Source organism: Sebastes umbrosus, chromosome 20, assembly GCF_015220745.1.
Source record: "Sebastes umbrosus isolate fSebUmb1 chromosome 20, fSebUmb1.pri, whole genome shotgun sequence".
In the NCBI taxonomy this organism is placed as follows: Eukaryota; Metazoa; Chordata; class Actinopteri; order Perciformes; family Sebastidae; genus Sebastes; species Sebastes umbrosus.
This window is the reverse complement of record NC_051288.1, coordinates 8,447,095-8,463,429: the sequence shown is the minus strand read 5'-3', so window position 1 is coordinate 8,463,429 and position 16,335 is coordinate 8,447,095. Positions and strand designations below refer to the sequence as shown.

Here is a 16,335-nt window from a genome sequence, read left to right as displayed (position 1 = left end):
AACCCTTCAATTGTGAATTTAAAATAGGAGTTAAAAAAAATGAGAGAAAGCCATACGAGACATTTGAAATTCAACTCAAGAGCCCAGCTGCTGCTGCTGCAACTAACCCTCACCAGCAAACACTCCAGCACAGTGTGTTCTTCACTGCTGACCGACTGTGCTGTTCATGCTGGTGTCTTCCTCCCCCCACCACTGGTTTTCACTAACGATGTCTTTGACAATATCACATATGCACGCTTACCTGCCAGAGTACAGCACAATTCAGAAGGAAAACCACACTTCAGTTTACTTCTCAGCCCTTTACAAGCTCTTCCAAAGCCTCCTGTTGGATCTACAGGGACCTCCAGTGATCCGTGGGAGCAGAACAAACTCCATCTCTCTGGATGATGATTGGACTTTATGGGGCATAATGCCAAAGCTTCCATGGACTAAACAAAAACAAATGGGTGCATGGGGTCAGTGACATATAAAAATATGCAAAAAGTGTTCAACACTGCCTATTGTGCTTCCCTGTGTGTGTGTCTAGTATGTTGAGGGAGGAGAGTGAGAGCTTTGAGGATTCATCGGAGGAACAAAAGTCTTTAAAGGCAGCTATGCGAAGTCATGCCAAAATTATTTTTCTTTTTCTATTTGGGTATTTGTACAACATTTAGCAGTATGGAGCCAAGAAGAGAAGCTAAGAGAAGCAACAGTGAGGCTCCAGTTCATCCATTATATCAGTGTTACTAAGCGTATCGTCATGGCAGCAGTTGGAAGCGAGTGAATAACCTCCTTAAATCCAAAAACCACAGAGTCTTACCTGAGTGATATTTTTGCATTTTCAGTATTTTTTGCTCCCGTTAAGTCTGAGAAAAAAAAAAAAAAAAAAATGAAATGGAGCTGAACCAAACTGTAAACTGCCAACCGCTGTCCTGTCCTGTCCTCCAACCAGACTCCATGTTTGTCTTACTCATATCTAGACTCAGTCTGTCCTTCTCTCTATCTGTGCCCTTGTGCATGTACTTTATGTACGTGGGTGACTGTGCGTGGACCAATTTTGTAACAGTTGTACAAAGCCTTGTTAAGTTAACCTGTGTATATAATTATTATACATAATATATTAAATTATTTGTTTTGGAAGAGGGGTTGTGTTTGTTTGTTTTGGATTCAAATATGTGAATTTACCTCCAAGTTGTATGTAGAGACAGACTGGCACCTGTAGTTTCACAGCAGTATGTGAATCTGGTGTTTTTTGAGGCTTGACGACGGACTAAAAGTCAGGATATCTCAGCCTCTGCTACTGCTCCCTTATGAGTTCCCCAACTGTATGGAAGAGCAATACTGAATTGTTGGAGAACCACTTTAGTCTCACGGCAGTTTGTGAAATAGTCACGAAATTGAATCTGTTTGATTCGTGTACATAGAATTTCCCCTTTTTTTCATGACGCTCAGCACTACTTTCAACAACGGATTTTTTGTGCGTTTTACTACGAATGTCCAGCAACACGTGACGCACGTGTCAATTTACGCCCCAGTCTTTTCAAAATAAAACTACTCGGTTAGGTTTAGGAAAAGATTTACTTGGTTATGCTTACGCAACATACTACTTAGTTGAGTTTAAATAACACCGGAAGTGGCGTAACTTAAGTACGGAAGTTAAATGACAAATAAATCAACTTTGACTTCTGGACGAAAAGTCCACTTTTTTTGTGACCCACCCATCCACCCTGACCTCCTCCCTACACGGCCGCTCTTTATACTTCCCGGTTCACAGTTACGTGGATTACATACGAATTGATTTTGTGCTGACCATCACAAAAACGTGATGAATCAATACGTGATCAATACACAAATCAATACATTAAATTCCGTGACTATTTCACGAACTGCAGCGCGTCTGGACTGCGTCCATCGCCACCTTCTAAGTATCTCATTTCATTAAGTGGCTTTTTTTTAATCCAATTTTATGTGCATTTAATAAATATCATACCTAAATGTGAAATTTGAAACTGATTGTGCCATAAAGGCAGCAGGAGATGTGTTACATTATTTAGCAGGACTGCAGATAAACAGTCCTGAAACATTAAAACCTTCATCATTTCAACCCTTGTATAATATTTCCATATATCCTGTATTTATTTATGCAGTATAAGATTGGATTTATGGCCCAATGATGCCAAAAAAGTTCTGCCTACTGCAGGTTTAAGTATCTTATATTTATGTTATTAGTTACACATATGTGACTTATTCACATTTGCATTAAATTCATAATATCATACATATGTTACTCACCATTTAACAACGTTGTGTGGCCTTGTGTTCTTAACACTTGACACAACGCAACCGTTCTATTCAATATAAATCTTTAATTTGAGCTCATGCATTAATATCATACATGATCGTTCATTACAGGGCAGTTTTGAAAACAGTCTTCCATCATTTGGTGACAATAGTCTCATAATCACACTCGTCATTTCAGTGTACTTTTATCATCCGATTACTCTCCAGAGCTAACAAAAACAATCGGATAACGACGATTTCATATTATCGGATCTACAAAATTACATATATTAAGTGCCACTGTGATCAGAAGGTGTATTCCATGTAAATTAATGTACAGTTAGCAGTCTAAGAGATAGTGCACCAGAGCACTGAAATTGAAAAGACTTTCATTAGAAGACAAAAAAGAGACGATGACAAACAATCTGAGGTCGAGAATTGAGATTCCAATGAAATGATGAGTGCAGCCTTGGAGTCATTTCAGCCAATCCAGAGAGACGGTAACGTTATTACAGCTACATCTCTACGTTGACTTCTTCTTCCATTTGAAAGAGGAATACTTTGTGCTGTTTTTCGACAGTGATTAATATTCTGTATATTACAAAAGACGTTGATCTTATGGCAGCAAAACCCCAAAAGTAATATGGTGAATGTACATCATGTCTCAGTAATTTGAGTAATATAATAATCGAGGTTTAATCAGTATCTCAGGCTCATGATCAGTATAAGCATTTATCCAGGTTTGGTAAAGACAATAACGTGTTCTGCTTTCCTGCTGCCCAACACCAGCCAGCTTGAATAATTTAAATCACGACATAAGTGCTGTAGTGGATCCTGAGGTGTATGACACGACCAGGCACATCTCTCTCTCCAAGCAGAAAAGCAAGTCCACCAACGTGTCTCCCTCCTTCCGTTCAGTGCTCAGAGTGAGTGAGTGAGGGAGGATTCAATCCTTTTCCTGCTGTACAAACTAAACTTCCTGCACCGGATGGTGTTAACTAAAAAGGTGAGTGGTATTTTTGAATGTCTCCCCTTCGTCCGGCTCATGAAGATATGCGACTTCTCTTCTGGGCTTTCCTCAGCAGGTAGACCACACCCTGAGCGACGAACGGCCACAGCAGGAAGAGGAGGACGGTCTGACCGGACGCGTCAAACAGCCACCACCTGTCCTCCTGAGATAGACAGATCAAAACTGGAGCCGTTACTGGAACTGAACGTTAAACATCTGACAGCTGGCTTTTCACTACATTCTTCACTACATCGGTAACTAATGCGGCCATAAAATGGCAAAAACAAGATAGCTCACATACAGCAGACAGTACGTTCAGGAACAAAGTTCCAACAGTGTAGTGACAGACTGCAGAACAAAAAGAAATTGTAACTTCTTTTCAGAATGAGCCGACATGCTGCGTCTCTCTTACCTGCTGTTTTGAGGCGGTGGCTGCACACTGTGGACACGGTCTCCAGTCTGAACTCTGGGCCTGTCACACACAAACAAACGAGCAGTGAGCTTCAGAGCACTGGCCGCTGTCTTTCAGAGGTTGTTGCTAGCTAGAGTGAAGATACTGGCATCATATGAAACTGGAAAGTCTAAGGAATCTATTGGTACCAACCATGCCAGCTTGTCAGGAAGATTGCTAAATAACGCTACGAAGTTACGCTAGATTTTCTGGTTCTATGGGTACACACGAGTCTCCCCTTTTACATATATGTCTCCGATGCAGGGACATACAACGGAGCGTTTTTAAAAAAAGAAAAAATGATGTTGGAGACGACCCTGCACCGGTAAAAGCTCCAAAGCGTGTGGTGAGGAAAATATGACACTGAATACTTTGGATTAATGATGTCAGGCAGTGATGGGTGAGAGGAAGCTCAATATTTATGTGGGTCATTACAGCTCACAGTGGTACATATTTATGGCCCAGTTTCTCATTTATTATGGAAGGTGGTCCTCAGAAACAAATCAGAAGTGGGCCTCAAATTACAAAAGCTTGAGATCTTCTGCACTAGAGCACCTAAATGTGGATTAATCTACTACAAACTACACTGACCAGCTGTTTTAGGAAATTACTGAGCCTTTTTAAAAAAACTAAACTCTACATTTGTGAGGTCTTTTGAAACATTTATCGGAGCTGAGCGCTATAGACAGTAACTGGACTAGAACATTATTGGTTTAAATCTTTTTATGGGACTTGCAGACAAAGAAAAAACTACAGAATAACACTAACCTACTTTGGACCCAGGCATCTTGCTTTTCAGACATTTTCCCCTCTGCACTCCTCTCCTCTAACCTCAGTAAAAAATCCCAAAGCTGTAAAAATGACTCAGCCAGTTCAGTTTCCATTTGTTCAAGACGACATTGTAATTCACTATCTACATTAACATTAAACATCAGTTGGTTTTTCTCCTATAAGAATCCAACACTGTCCTGGCCTACTGTCATATTGGTGCTTACATGTGTGGCAGCGAGCCTCTCCACCACCTCCAGCCGGTCCATTACGCTCCTCATGTCCTCTCTGAGCCTCCGTAGAGCCAGGATGATCTGCTGCTGTAGCTGGGCGTCATGCAGCCTCTCGGCACCGCCCTCCGAACCGTCTCCTCCTCCTCGTCCGGACCCTCCGCCGCCGCCAGGGGGCCCCCACCTCGGACTGCCCTGAGGAACACCACCTACAGTACACACCACGACAGATGATTAGAACCCTCAGCTAGCACACCACCAGCACATACAGTCACAGTACCAACAGTACATACAGTCACAGTACCAACAGTACATACAGTCACAGTACCACTGTGTGAAAGGAGGCACTGCTGTCATGCAAAAAAGTTGCTTGTATTGTAGTGTGGAGCCCCAATATTATATAATATATTCAATATTAAGTAATTAAAAAAAAATCTATAAAATAAATAATATGAATAAATTGTATAATATATAATAAATATAATATATATAAAAAATATATAAACAAATTTGTAATTAGTTAAATAATAAAATAATTAAAACTTAACTCATTATTATAAAATGTTATATAATCAGTCTTTAAGCCGCTACACGCCGTGCGATTAATCTGCATCACTATATTTTTTCGAAAACTGTTGTTTTTCGTCATGAGACCGTGAATATTACGCGCTGAAAAAGCAACGGAACGAGGTCAACTTTCTGAGTTTTCACACCGCGTATAAAGGCATCAACCAATCACGTTGTGCGGATTGAGTTGAGTTGCGCCTGAATTTATGAAACAACATGGAGGTTCCGTAGTCCGAACCAAGACGGCAAACTTTATAACCCTTTTCAACCTTGACAAAGAAGGTGCAGACCAGATCCACTCCTTCTGTTCTTCCTTTTCACAATAAAAAGGCAGCACTTTCACAATAAAAGCCCTAGACATATAATATTTGCGAGCGAGTATTTTGCATTTTCTTGTTGTTTATTTGTCACGCTCTCGCTTTTACTTTTTATTTCATATTAGAAATTCAATTCAATGTCCTTTTTTCAAAAGTCCAAATGCCATTTTTCAATTTTTGAAATGTCTAAATGAGAATTTTTAAGGACGGAACATATTCCTCAACATATTTGATAAAAGAATATGACATTGAATATTTATTTTACAGTTTAAAAGTGTGATTACCATCTGTGGAGGTTCTGCCATAACGTTGTAGTGTTTGGACAGGAATAATAATATTTACGCTGAATGCAACATGTCAAACTATTCAGTCAAACGTCTTCATGTAAGACAAGATAAGATAAGATGTACTTTTATTGTCTCTGTGGGGAAATTTTTCCTGTCTGTTCATGTAGCGTCGCCGGCAACAACTGGACTGGTGTGACGCACTAGACTGTGTTTTATTGTGAGTATCAGACATGGTACATTGTCATAAATTAAAATGAAACTTAGTAAAACTTTTGTTATAATGAAAATTAATCAAATGGTCTCTTGAGTTTGAATAATTTCTTCGATTATTTCACAAATATTCGCTATCATGTTGACTTTGATGATTTCTGTGTTTTACACTATTCATTCATATAATTACTTATTTGATAAAGTATTTTTTACTTGGCTCTAATATTGAACACTTCCATATGGCAGCAGCTTACGTTCTCTCCAGTTGTGTTGGGAACCGTCCCGCCCGGTGTCTCGGCTCCTCCTGTTGGGACCTTGACCCTTCCCGTCCTCTGCCCCCTCTCCACCTTGACCTGCTCCCACCTGGCGGACTTGACTCTGAACGGGGGACGCCTCCTCGGACACGTGGCCGTTGTGAAAACCATTGGTCTTCACAACTGGAATCTGTGGACGAAAGGTCTCATTATTAACATCAAGTCTTATTTGCATATAGTGAAAGTCTCACCAGGGTAGCTAGCTGTACTGTGTATGATATTCTGTATTTTTGCCACACGTGTTGCGTCCACCTGTCGGAGGATGTGAGCGAGTCGTACCTTGACGTTGCCGAGTTGCTCCACTGAATCCACAGAGTCACAGAAGATCTCGCTCTCCGAGTCGCTGGTCAACACCACACCCTCGCACACTCCAGAGTCTGTAGGAACACGAGCATTTAGTATATACTTTTCGAGAGAGGGAAAGTTTTGTTTATAGAAATTCATCTATTCATAATGTTTGAAAAACACATTATTAGTGGATGATAAACAGGAACTTCCCAGTTTGTCACTGGGTATGAAACATTGTTTCATTACGTTACAATTCCACTTTGACAATTTTCGACATATCATAGTTCCACAGGTCTTACTGAACAGAATTATTTAACTCAATGCAAAATAAAAAGTCTAATAACGGCCAAATAATGTTCTAAAAACACGCTCTATACCAAACGATTCAGTTGTCCTTTTATGGTAAAGCTAATGATGTAATTAAAATTGTACTATTTTCTACTAAATAAATAAACTTTTGATTATTCATTGTAGTTAATACGTTATTCCATAATTTATATATATATATATATATATATGCTGAAATAATTTAATAAGTATGATTTTTTTTTTTACTGTCTAAAAACATGATCTACCAAACGGTTGAATTTTTAAGATAATAAATTTACAATTTTTATGAAATAAAAAAAAACATTCACTGTTTTTAATGTCATATATTTAATGTTATTCCATTATGTATTTGATAAAAAATGATATCGGTATGTTTTTTCACCATTTCTGAGATGTTTTCAGAATAGCCTTCTGTAAATATAATATCTAGAATAGATACATGGAACTAATACTAATACTCGTAATACTACTAATCCCATGGTAACAAATTGACATATGTTGGTATATTAACCTATTACTGCATAATATCAGAACATGGTTTGTACTTTTCTTTTACCCTGAAGCGTCGTGGTAGAGGCCTACAGTATATTAAACACAGAGGTGTGAGTGGAGCTCCGTCGTTACATACCATTAGGGATGGTGTTGGCAGTGAGCTCTATGACCTCAGACAGGCTGAACTCCTGATCTGGATCTGCACCCTCTAGTAGAGAAAAATTTCCTTCAGGGCGGCCCTGCTCCTCATCCTCATCCTTCATCTCTGCTGGCCTGTCAGCAGGCTCGCTGCCTTTAACACCTACGGTACAGAAGTGGACAAAGACTCTTACATACATCCACATTAAGAGAATCAGGATCAAAAGTTCATATGTACCAACATTTACACATTGCACTCTTGGATGGAAACATCCAACCCCGACTGAGGTTATTATTATTGGCATTATTACTGTATAAAGTTGATATGGCTAACATGTTACAGACACAGAACAACATTAACATTCATTAGGAGTAGTCTTTGTGTCCACCTGATGAATGTAAATCCAATATTAACTCTCTGTTTAGCTCTGCTTTGGTCTCCACCAACTCCAAATATGAGCCTTTTGAAAACAAATACCAACATTTTTTTGTCTTAAAAGGGCCAGTGTGCAGGATTTAGGGGGATGTATTGGCAGAAATGGAATATAATATCAATAATTATGTTTTCTTTAGTGCATAAATAACCTGAAGAATAGTTGTGTTTTTGTTGTCCTAGAATGAGCCGTTTATATCTACATAGGGAGCGGGTCCTCTTCACGGAGTCCATCATGTTGCTCCGTCATGTTTCTACAGTAGCCCAGAACGGACAAACCAAACACCGGCTCTAGAGAGAGCCTTTCACGTTTTTACTTTGGCCACCGTAGTTCTCTGACGCGCTTGGCACACGGGAGAATTTTCAGTTGGTTGCAATCTGCAACCTCACCGCTAGATGCCACTAAATCCTACACACTGCACCTTTAAATGTCCAACAGCAAGTATATACATTTAAAGGAACAGAGATAGCCTTTCATGTTATTACGTTACCTGAAGGCCACCGTAGTTCTCATTTTAAGAACTTGAGTGCGAAATGAACATAACAGCTTTAAGTGGAAAAAAATATATAAATATAGGCTTTAGCCTATATCACGATAGAAATGATACAGAAACATTTTTATATCGTTTTGATGATATATATATATATCATCATATTGCCCAGCCCTAAAGCAGATCTAATTTTAATCAGATATTATCATCATCTCACAGCAGATTATCAGCTGCTCAGTTAGTGTGCTGGTTAGAGGACTCGGGGTCACTGACCTTCTCCGGGTGCGAACAGAGACTCTGGAGGCCGCGGCATGTCATCGATCACCAGGTAAAGAGGCTGGAAGTGGTGGAAGAGCGACGCCGTTTTCTCATTCATGGGCATGGTGTCGAGGACCTGCACAGTCAGCGGAAACCTTTATTGATCTCTGGATTGCTAATTACTCATTAATCCGAGCAGGGGCAGCATGCTGCTGTCGTTTTTTTTTAAAGGCCTCACTTCATATTCACAGTGATACTGTGAACTGATTTGATCTGAGAGCTGAGAAACAAGTAGGGAACCTGACCTGAACTAAATAAAGAGTGTTAATAGCTTTAATGTCGGTTAAGTCACTATATCTGTCACTGAATGAGGTTACACAATGGTGATTGAGCCGATGGCCCACTGATGACAGCCCAGTATTTGTAGTATTATAAACTGGGCGTCTGTGGTGACATCCCCGGGAATTCCCGGCGCTGTTTGGATCCCTGGGAAGTGAGATACAAAAACAACCTGCAATTACCGCTTATCGCCATAGGTGCCGCCAAAGAGAATAAAACTGAGATCTTTGAGATTGTAACTTTCATTAAAATGTCAATTGATTTATTTTCATCTGCATTGTGTTCAGATGCAAACAGCCCAGATAATCCCGCATTAATATAGACACATATGAATGCAATACTTCTGTACTGTACCTCTTGTGGAACTTTCTTGAATGCAATACATCGGTCATGTACCTCTTGAGCTACTTTCTTCATCTCGTCCACGTACGCTCCCATGGCGCTCTCGCTGCTCATCTCTCCCAGGCGTCTCCAGGCATCCCTAACACATACACAAGAACTATCAGTCAGAAACACAATATCTGATTAAAACTACAGTACTTCTGACCACAATAGTGTACTGTATTCCTGTGCTATGTCATGGCAATTCTTATGTTGCATTCAAACGGAGAGCAAAGCAAATTTTTTGCCTCGCTTTACTCGCTCGAGTTGGACCATCGGTATCATTTGTGTTCATTCACGCTAGACGCGCAGGAAAGGGGAAGGAGCTTGTCTCCATAGATACCAACAACTGTTTTTTTCCCCCATCATTTCCGCCATCAACCATGGAAGAAATAACCACTGTTGCTACTTTGTTCATGTCGTGGAAGTCCCAGATATGTCAGAAAAAACAAACGCCGTCATGTCTGGGTTCATAACATCATCCGGCGGCGAGCTGTATTCACACACAGTACCATTGCACTGACTGTATCTAACAAGCCACACGTCACTGCTGCAGTATGAACCCCAAAATAAACAGATTGTGCAGTGATTTAAATTGCAATAAACAGATCAAAATGATGCCAAAATAAAAACATAATGATGTTCATTTGTAAAAAAAAAACTGAATTCATGCTTCGTCAGGTCTATTCGCAGGACGACAATCTAACCGCTTTTAAATTGCTCATTTTCTGAATGGCGTTCGGATCAGTCTGTGGTTTATACACATACATTTATATACAGAGTTTTGAGTTTAATTGATTCATTTTAATTTACTCTAACTAAATCAGAATCATGGGATGTTTTATCAGTTATATTCTCTATAAAAGGCCAAAAACACGACACACACACACACAATCAGATGTTTGCTTAGAAGCAGCCTTAAAGTCTTAAGGATTTGTGTGCACCTTCTTAATCTGTTAGAAGTGAACTGAACTGACAGGGTATGTTAGTGACAGGCCAGCCAGTTCAAACCCCCACATTAGCCTCAGCGCTAGGCCAGGTGTCCAAACAAGACACTGATCCTCTCTCCATCATTATACTGCGCAAAACAACCTCTGTTGACGTCAGTGGAACTTTATATTTGCAATATAAAACACGCTGCTGCTCCTTATAAAAGAACTGAAAGGTCTTTGGCTGCAAACCTTTATTAAAAAAAAGCTCTCTACGACACGGTGGGTTGACAAGGTGTGGAGATTACCTGAATTATCCGGGACTTATACCTAAAGACTAACTAACTAACTAACCCACAGAGAACTTCACACCAAACCCCATGCAAAAATATTTAGCAAACTTGGCGTGTCTGCTACTGAAAACTAACCTGACTCTGACATACAACCTCACCAGGGTTTACACTAGACTTTTATTTTGACGGACGAATATGGCCGTTAATATGCAAGAATCCCGGCCATATAGAACAACTACCGGACATATTTTTTAAATAGTCGTATAATAGCCTGCATTTGACATAACTTGAAAATAAGTTAAATGAAGAAGCGGTCCAAAAAAACGGTACGGTGCCACGCTCCTCGTCTCTGTAATTGTCTCAGTCCAAAGTCCAAAAGTCACAATTCATTGAAGAAATATAGATATAATCATTATTTATATCCTCATTATAGTGTCTGGGTCTGAGCCACTTTGTTTCACATTTACACAGTCAGCTGGCTGTGTATGAGGACCGGCTTTTTTTTTCAGCGTACAGAGAACGGAGAGCCAGCGCACCGTGTGGAGATATTCTCTGAATTTGACAAAAAGTGTACTGGATTAGAAGCACAGTGGAGCGGAGGCATTTAAACATTTGTATAATATAAGTTGTCTTGGCAACATATCTTACAACATTAGGCTATTTAATATGCTATTAATTTATTTATTTGGCATATTTTCCAATGGACTTTTTGGCCGTTGATCATTTAATCTGCCGGACACCTACACCATAATACCGGCTGGCTAACATAAACCCCGAGCCCCCGCCTCCCCCACACACGTACACACCATTTGTAGCGACCCACTGGGTCCCAGAAGCCGGGTCGAGGCACCGTGCAGGGTCCACACACCGCCTGCTTGTACAGACTGTAGAAACTCAGCATGACCTCATAGGACGGCCGGTACGAACCTGACGAAATATCCAGGAGATAATACATATTTGTTATGGTGTTACATTATGCTGGCTAAACCACCTGGTTTTTAAATTAAGTTTGGTTTTATACTCTCTCTCTCTCTCTCTCTGTATAAAGGAGCACAGCATGACTCACAGCTGCACTAACAGGTCAACTGCCCTGATGCTTCTGAGTTACACAGTTCAACACCACAATAATAAATATATAGAGTTTCATGAAGCGCTCCTGCAGTCTAGCCAGCAAAACAAACTGTCTGATGTGTGTGAGATAATGGGATAATGGCTATTCATACCATTTTTGGGGAGGTTATGGATGACATCCACAGCAGCCTGGAACCGTTTCTGGTGATCAACCACAGGCTCCTCCATAGCCAGGACTGGCATGACCCCTTTGACCTTTTTATATATCGATCTGCAGGGAGGGAGGGAGGGACGAGTGCAACTGGAGCAGAGAGAGCAAACAAACACAGTTATGTATTTATTTGCATATATATAAAACTGCACAAAATCCAGTCAATGAAAAAAAAAAACATGAAATGTGTCAGGAGAGGTGAAGAAGCCACAGGCTTATACAAAGGACCTCCCCCCAAAACCAGGAGAAAAAAAAACAATAACAAAAAAGGAAGAAAGATCTAAACTAACATAATTTAAAAAATACAACAAAATTAAACAACAAGAAGTACACAAAATGTGCAGAAAAAACCTAACCAAACAGTGGAAAACAATCCAATAAAAACAATGCAATACATACAAAATATATCTAAACATATCAAAAGATAACTAGACATCATGAATTAAATGTGATGATAATTTCCATTTCTAAAATGCTCTAAGGATAACATGTATTTCATATTTGTACACCATGATATCTGAGGGCATGTTTTGTTTTGTAAAAAGGCAGGTGAAGATGATTAACCTGTCTAGTATTATGTGAATGAATTTGAGGATTAGATTTGAAGAAGTTGTAGCAAGAAGTGGAATCAAAAACCTACCATTACATGACACATGCAGCATGACATTGAATTTACTGTATTTATATCACTCTGCTTTTATAATGTTATTACACACATGATATTCTGCTGCACACTTCTGCAGGTAAACACCGTATTACTAAATACAAGCTGGTTTGATGAGACAAAACAAAGAATGCCAAATGCAACATATGGGAGCTAGTTGACTTAGCTATAGCGAACCTAGTTAGGAACCCCGGCCGGTGTAGCCTAGCTACAGTAGCTTAGCTACAGTAGCTTAGCTACAGTAGCTAGGCTACAGTAGCTTAGCTTGTTAACTTGTCTTACCTCTCTATCAGCAGCTCGATGTTAGCAGCAGCTCTTAGGTCTGTTTGTATCCACAGAGAGGAGTTCACAGAGAGAGGACTGTGTTTCCGGCTTGTTATATGGGTTCACTTTCTCTGACAGGTGAAGTTTTAATTAGTAAACTGCCCCCATGGACCTCCTGTACCTGGGCTGGCTGGAGGACCGACCAGGGACAGACAGACCGGATGGGACAGACAGCATCTCCGTGTCCGTCCACTCAGGTTTATTCAGACGACTTCCGTGTGTCTAATCACGTGACACGGATTTGACCACGCCCTCTTGGACATTTAAAGTTATACTAAAGAGTCAAAATATATTATCATATTATATATAACATTAATTATTAAAGATGATGATTAATATAATAATAATAATAATAATAATAATAATAATAATAATAATATATTATTAAACAAATGATTAATGATTAAAGATGATTTAAGGGAATAATAAGAATAAGAATATATTATTATTAAATATAAGATTAATTATTAAAGATGATGATTCATATTATAATAATAAAAATGATAATGATAATTATGATGATGTCTGAAACGCTCCGTTTTAGCGCATTTCAACGGAATTGCGTTGCTAGGCAACAGTTTGGGTCCATGTTTTACTTCCTGTCAGCTGATGTTATTCACATCCACTGCAACAGGAAATAAACCGGGACACATTTAGAATGTTTATGTTTAATACCATGAAATGGTCTAAATATTGTATATTTGTGACATCACAAATGAACAGAAATCCTAACAGCTTGTTTCATACGCGCAATTTCTGAATACGGGCTGTGTGTGTTTCTCCGTATATTGAACGTTTTGATAGTTTAATAGTATTTATATAGCACTTTAAACCTGCTTTATAATATAAAAGACATGGAAATCTCACTTTTTACAATATGGGACCTTTAACTCATGGTCAACTTACTAGCTTTTCCCAGAGCTTTCAATCACATCACCAGAGATATAAAATCGCTTTATATAAAATTGTTTTATATATATATATATACTATTGTGTGTATGTTGCATTCTAATTTACTTTTTTAGATGTTTATGGTTTATGGTAAATACTTTATATACTGTTGGGTAGTTTAATTTACAGCAAAGAATCATCTTCTATATAAGATCATGTTCGCTGTCCTGTGAGAACCACGTATCTCTAAAACCACGTATCTCTAAAAAAAAAAACCCAGCTATGTTTTGAGCTTTGTGAAAAAAGCATTTTCCAGATAATCCAATGTATTTTTTTTTTTTTAATAGTTTATTTAGCTAAATTAGAAGCAGGAGGGTTTTCTCAACCCATAAAGGAACACTTCATCCTCCAAATTATCAGGAAAAATTCAGATTCACTAAATTTGGAGATACATGGTTTTGACTTGACAGACAGGGTAAGAAAAAAATTGTGAATATTAACCTAATTTAAGACGTCAGACAAATATAGTGGAGTAAAAAGTACAATAGTTGTCTGATAAAACTGAATAAAATGGAAATACTCCAGTAAAGTAGGCTCAACCAGATCAACTAGAGCCATCAATTCATTAAAGAGCGTCTGCAGTCCACAGCCTGACAGGACTCACAGGCAGATTTGTGCATAAATCATTATGTAGCACCATTGCCCCAATTAGAGGATCAACTATTTCCAGTGATGACTCAGGGCATCCCCCAGACTGTGGGTTGGATCAGATAAAAATTAGAGATTTAGTAGACCGAGAAGAGGAAGGCTATTTGACGTTGGACACTTGAGCGTCTCTCCTCGGGACTATAATCCCTCTAAATTCCGTTTTTCGTGAAGGCAACAGAGACGCACACGATACAAAACCCGGAAGTGTTGAGGTGCCTTCAAAACAAAAGCATAACAATTGCCAGATTGTTATTAAGGAGATGTTTTATTATTATTATTATTATTATTATTATTATTATTATTGACAGAACAGGACATAGATTGAATCAAAACTGTGGAAATGAAGAGCAATAAAACTTGAGGAAAATATTCCATTTTAATTTAGTAATATGATTCATCTTATTTGACAGGGCCTTATTTAGGAAGGCGATTTTTTTTCAGCAGAGCCTATAATACAGAGCAAAGATGAAGAAAAAAAATAAACCAAATTATTTCAGTTAGATCTAAAACAGCTCTTAAATGATGTCACCATTCAGAGGCCTTCAGTGCTACTACTATAGTGAACACTGGGAGTTTCCCAGTTTTATCGGGCCTATACATGCAGGACAGCAGGTCCCCTTTGCTAGGAGATTTTATTTTGTTAGGACCTATGGGGTTCTAGTGTGGGTACTAAATTCAGACTACCATCCAATTTAATTTATAGAGTTTATTACCATTTGAGAGTGACAGATTAATTCTCATAAGGAGGACCTAGACTTAGTAGATAGTAAACTATGTTGTAAATAATATAAGACAGAAATATTATAAATAAGATATAATCACCGAGAGTGAAGCTCATTCCTTGGAAACAGTAATTCCAAAAGAGCTATTTCCATAACGACAGCAAGCTCCTTCCACTGAGGAAGACCATACCAAACAGTTTTAATGACATTTTAATAAATAATCATATGTACAAAAATTCGTTAACACAAATCTGTTTCAACATCACTAATTTCTGAAAAAAATGGAAATGAATAACTGTTTTTTGTTTACATTTAATTTTTATTTATCATTGTTGTAGGTCTATGGTACGACAGTACTAACAAGTATTAGAGCCACATTGAGGAAAAAATAAATAAATCTGAGATTTCGAGAATAAAGTCATAGGTTTACGTGAAAAAATTGCAATATTATGAGAAAAGTCAGAAGTTTACAAGACAAAAAGTCGTAATATTATGAGAATAAAGTCAGAAGTTTACGAGAAAAAAGTCGTAGCATTATGAGAATAAAGTCATAATATTATAAAGTAGTAATTTTACGTGTTATTATTCTTGTAATATTACGACTTTTTTTCTCGTAAATTTATGACTTTATTCAAGTTATATTACGACCTTTTTCTCGTAATATTATGACTTTATTCTGGAAATCACAGGATTTTTTTCCCTCAATGTGCCCCTAATACTCCGTTGTACATCAGCTCTTTGGCCCTCACTGCATTAGACTTATATACTATATACTTAGACTATAAACTGTGTTACCTTCATCACAACGAATTGCTGTGATGCAAAACAAATTTCAGAACTGTCTGACAATAAAGTATTATTGTATCGTATTATCGTATCGTACAATGCTCCAATGTTTTGCGGCTCCAGACAGATTATTATTTTTTTTTTTGCCTAAAATGTCTCTTTCGATAGTAAAGG

At 38.4% G+C, this 16,335-nt stretch overlaps 1 protein-coding gene across 2 annotated transcripts; it reads right to left on the bottom strand.

The window, feature by feature from the left end:
• Positions 1-2,325: 2,325 nt before the first annotated feature.
• Positions 2,326-13,270, bottom strand: acbd4 (acyl-CoA binding domain containing 4). 2 transcript variants are annotated; one of them, XM_037755325.1, is made up of 11 exons: positions 13,013-13,270; positions 12,008-12,156; positions 11,591-11,711; positions 9,536-9,662; positions 8,858-8,978; positions 7,659-7,823; positions 6,692-6,789; positions 6,353-6,542; positions 4,715-4,926; positions 3,681-3,740; positions 2,326-3,431 (listed from the first exon to the last, which is right to left on the bottom strand). In XM_037755325.1, the coding sequence occupies exons 2-11, from the start codon at positions 12,096-12,098 to the stop codon at positions 3,303-3,305; spliced, it is 1,314 nt and encodes a 437-aa protein (XP_037611253.1). In that variant the 5' UTR covers positions 12,099-12,156; positions 13,013-13,270; the 3' UTR covers positions 2,326-3,302. The 2 variants fall into 2 exon arrangements, with proteins under 2 accessions (XP_037611253.1, XP_037611254.1); XM_037755326.1 differs by having other exon boundaries at positions 9,578-9,662; positions 13,013-13,269.
• Positions 13,271-16,335: the final 3,065 nt, after the last annotated feature.

Excerpts from the sequence above, each read along its gene's own strand:
- acbd4 (XM_037755325.1), bottom strand. The coding sequence starts at position 12,098 with ATGCCAGTCCTGGCTATGGAGGAGCCTGTGGTTGATCACCAGAAACGG. Across the intron at positions 9,663-11,590 it reads CCAGTGGGTCGCTACAAATG|GGATGCCTGGAGACGCCTGG; the intron begins GTGTGTACGTGT and ends TGTATGTGTTAG. Across the intron at positions 7,824-8,857 it reads TCTGTTCGCACCCGGAGAAG|GTGTTAAAGGCAGCGAGCCT; the intron begins GTCAGTGACCCC and ends TCTGTACCGTAG.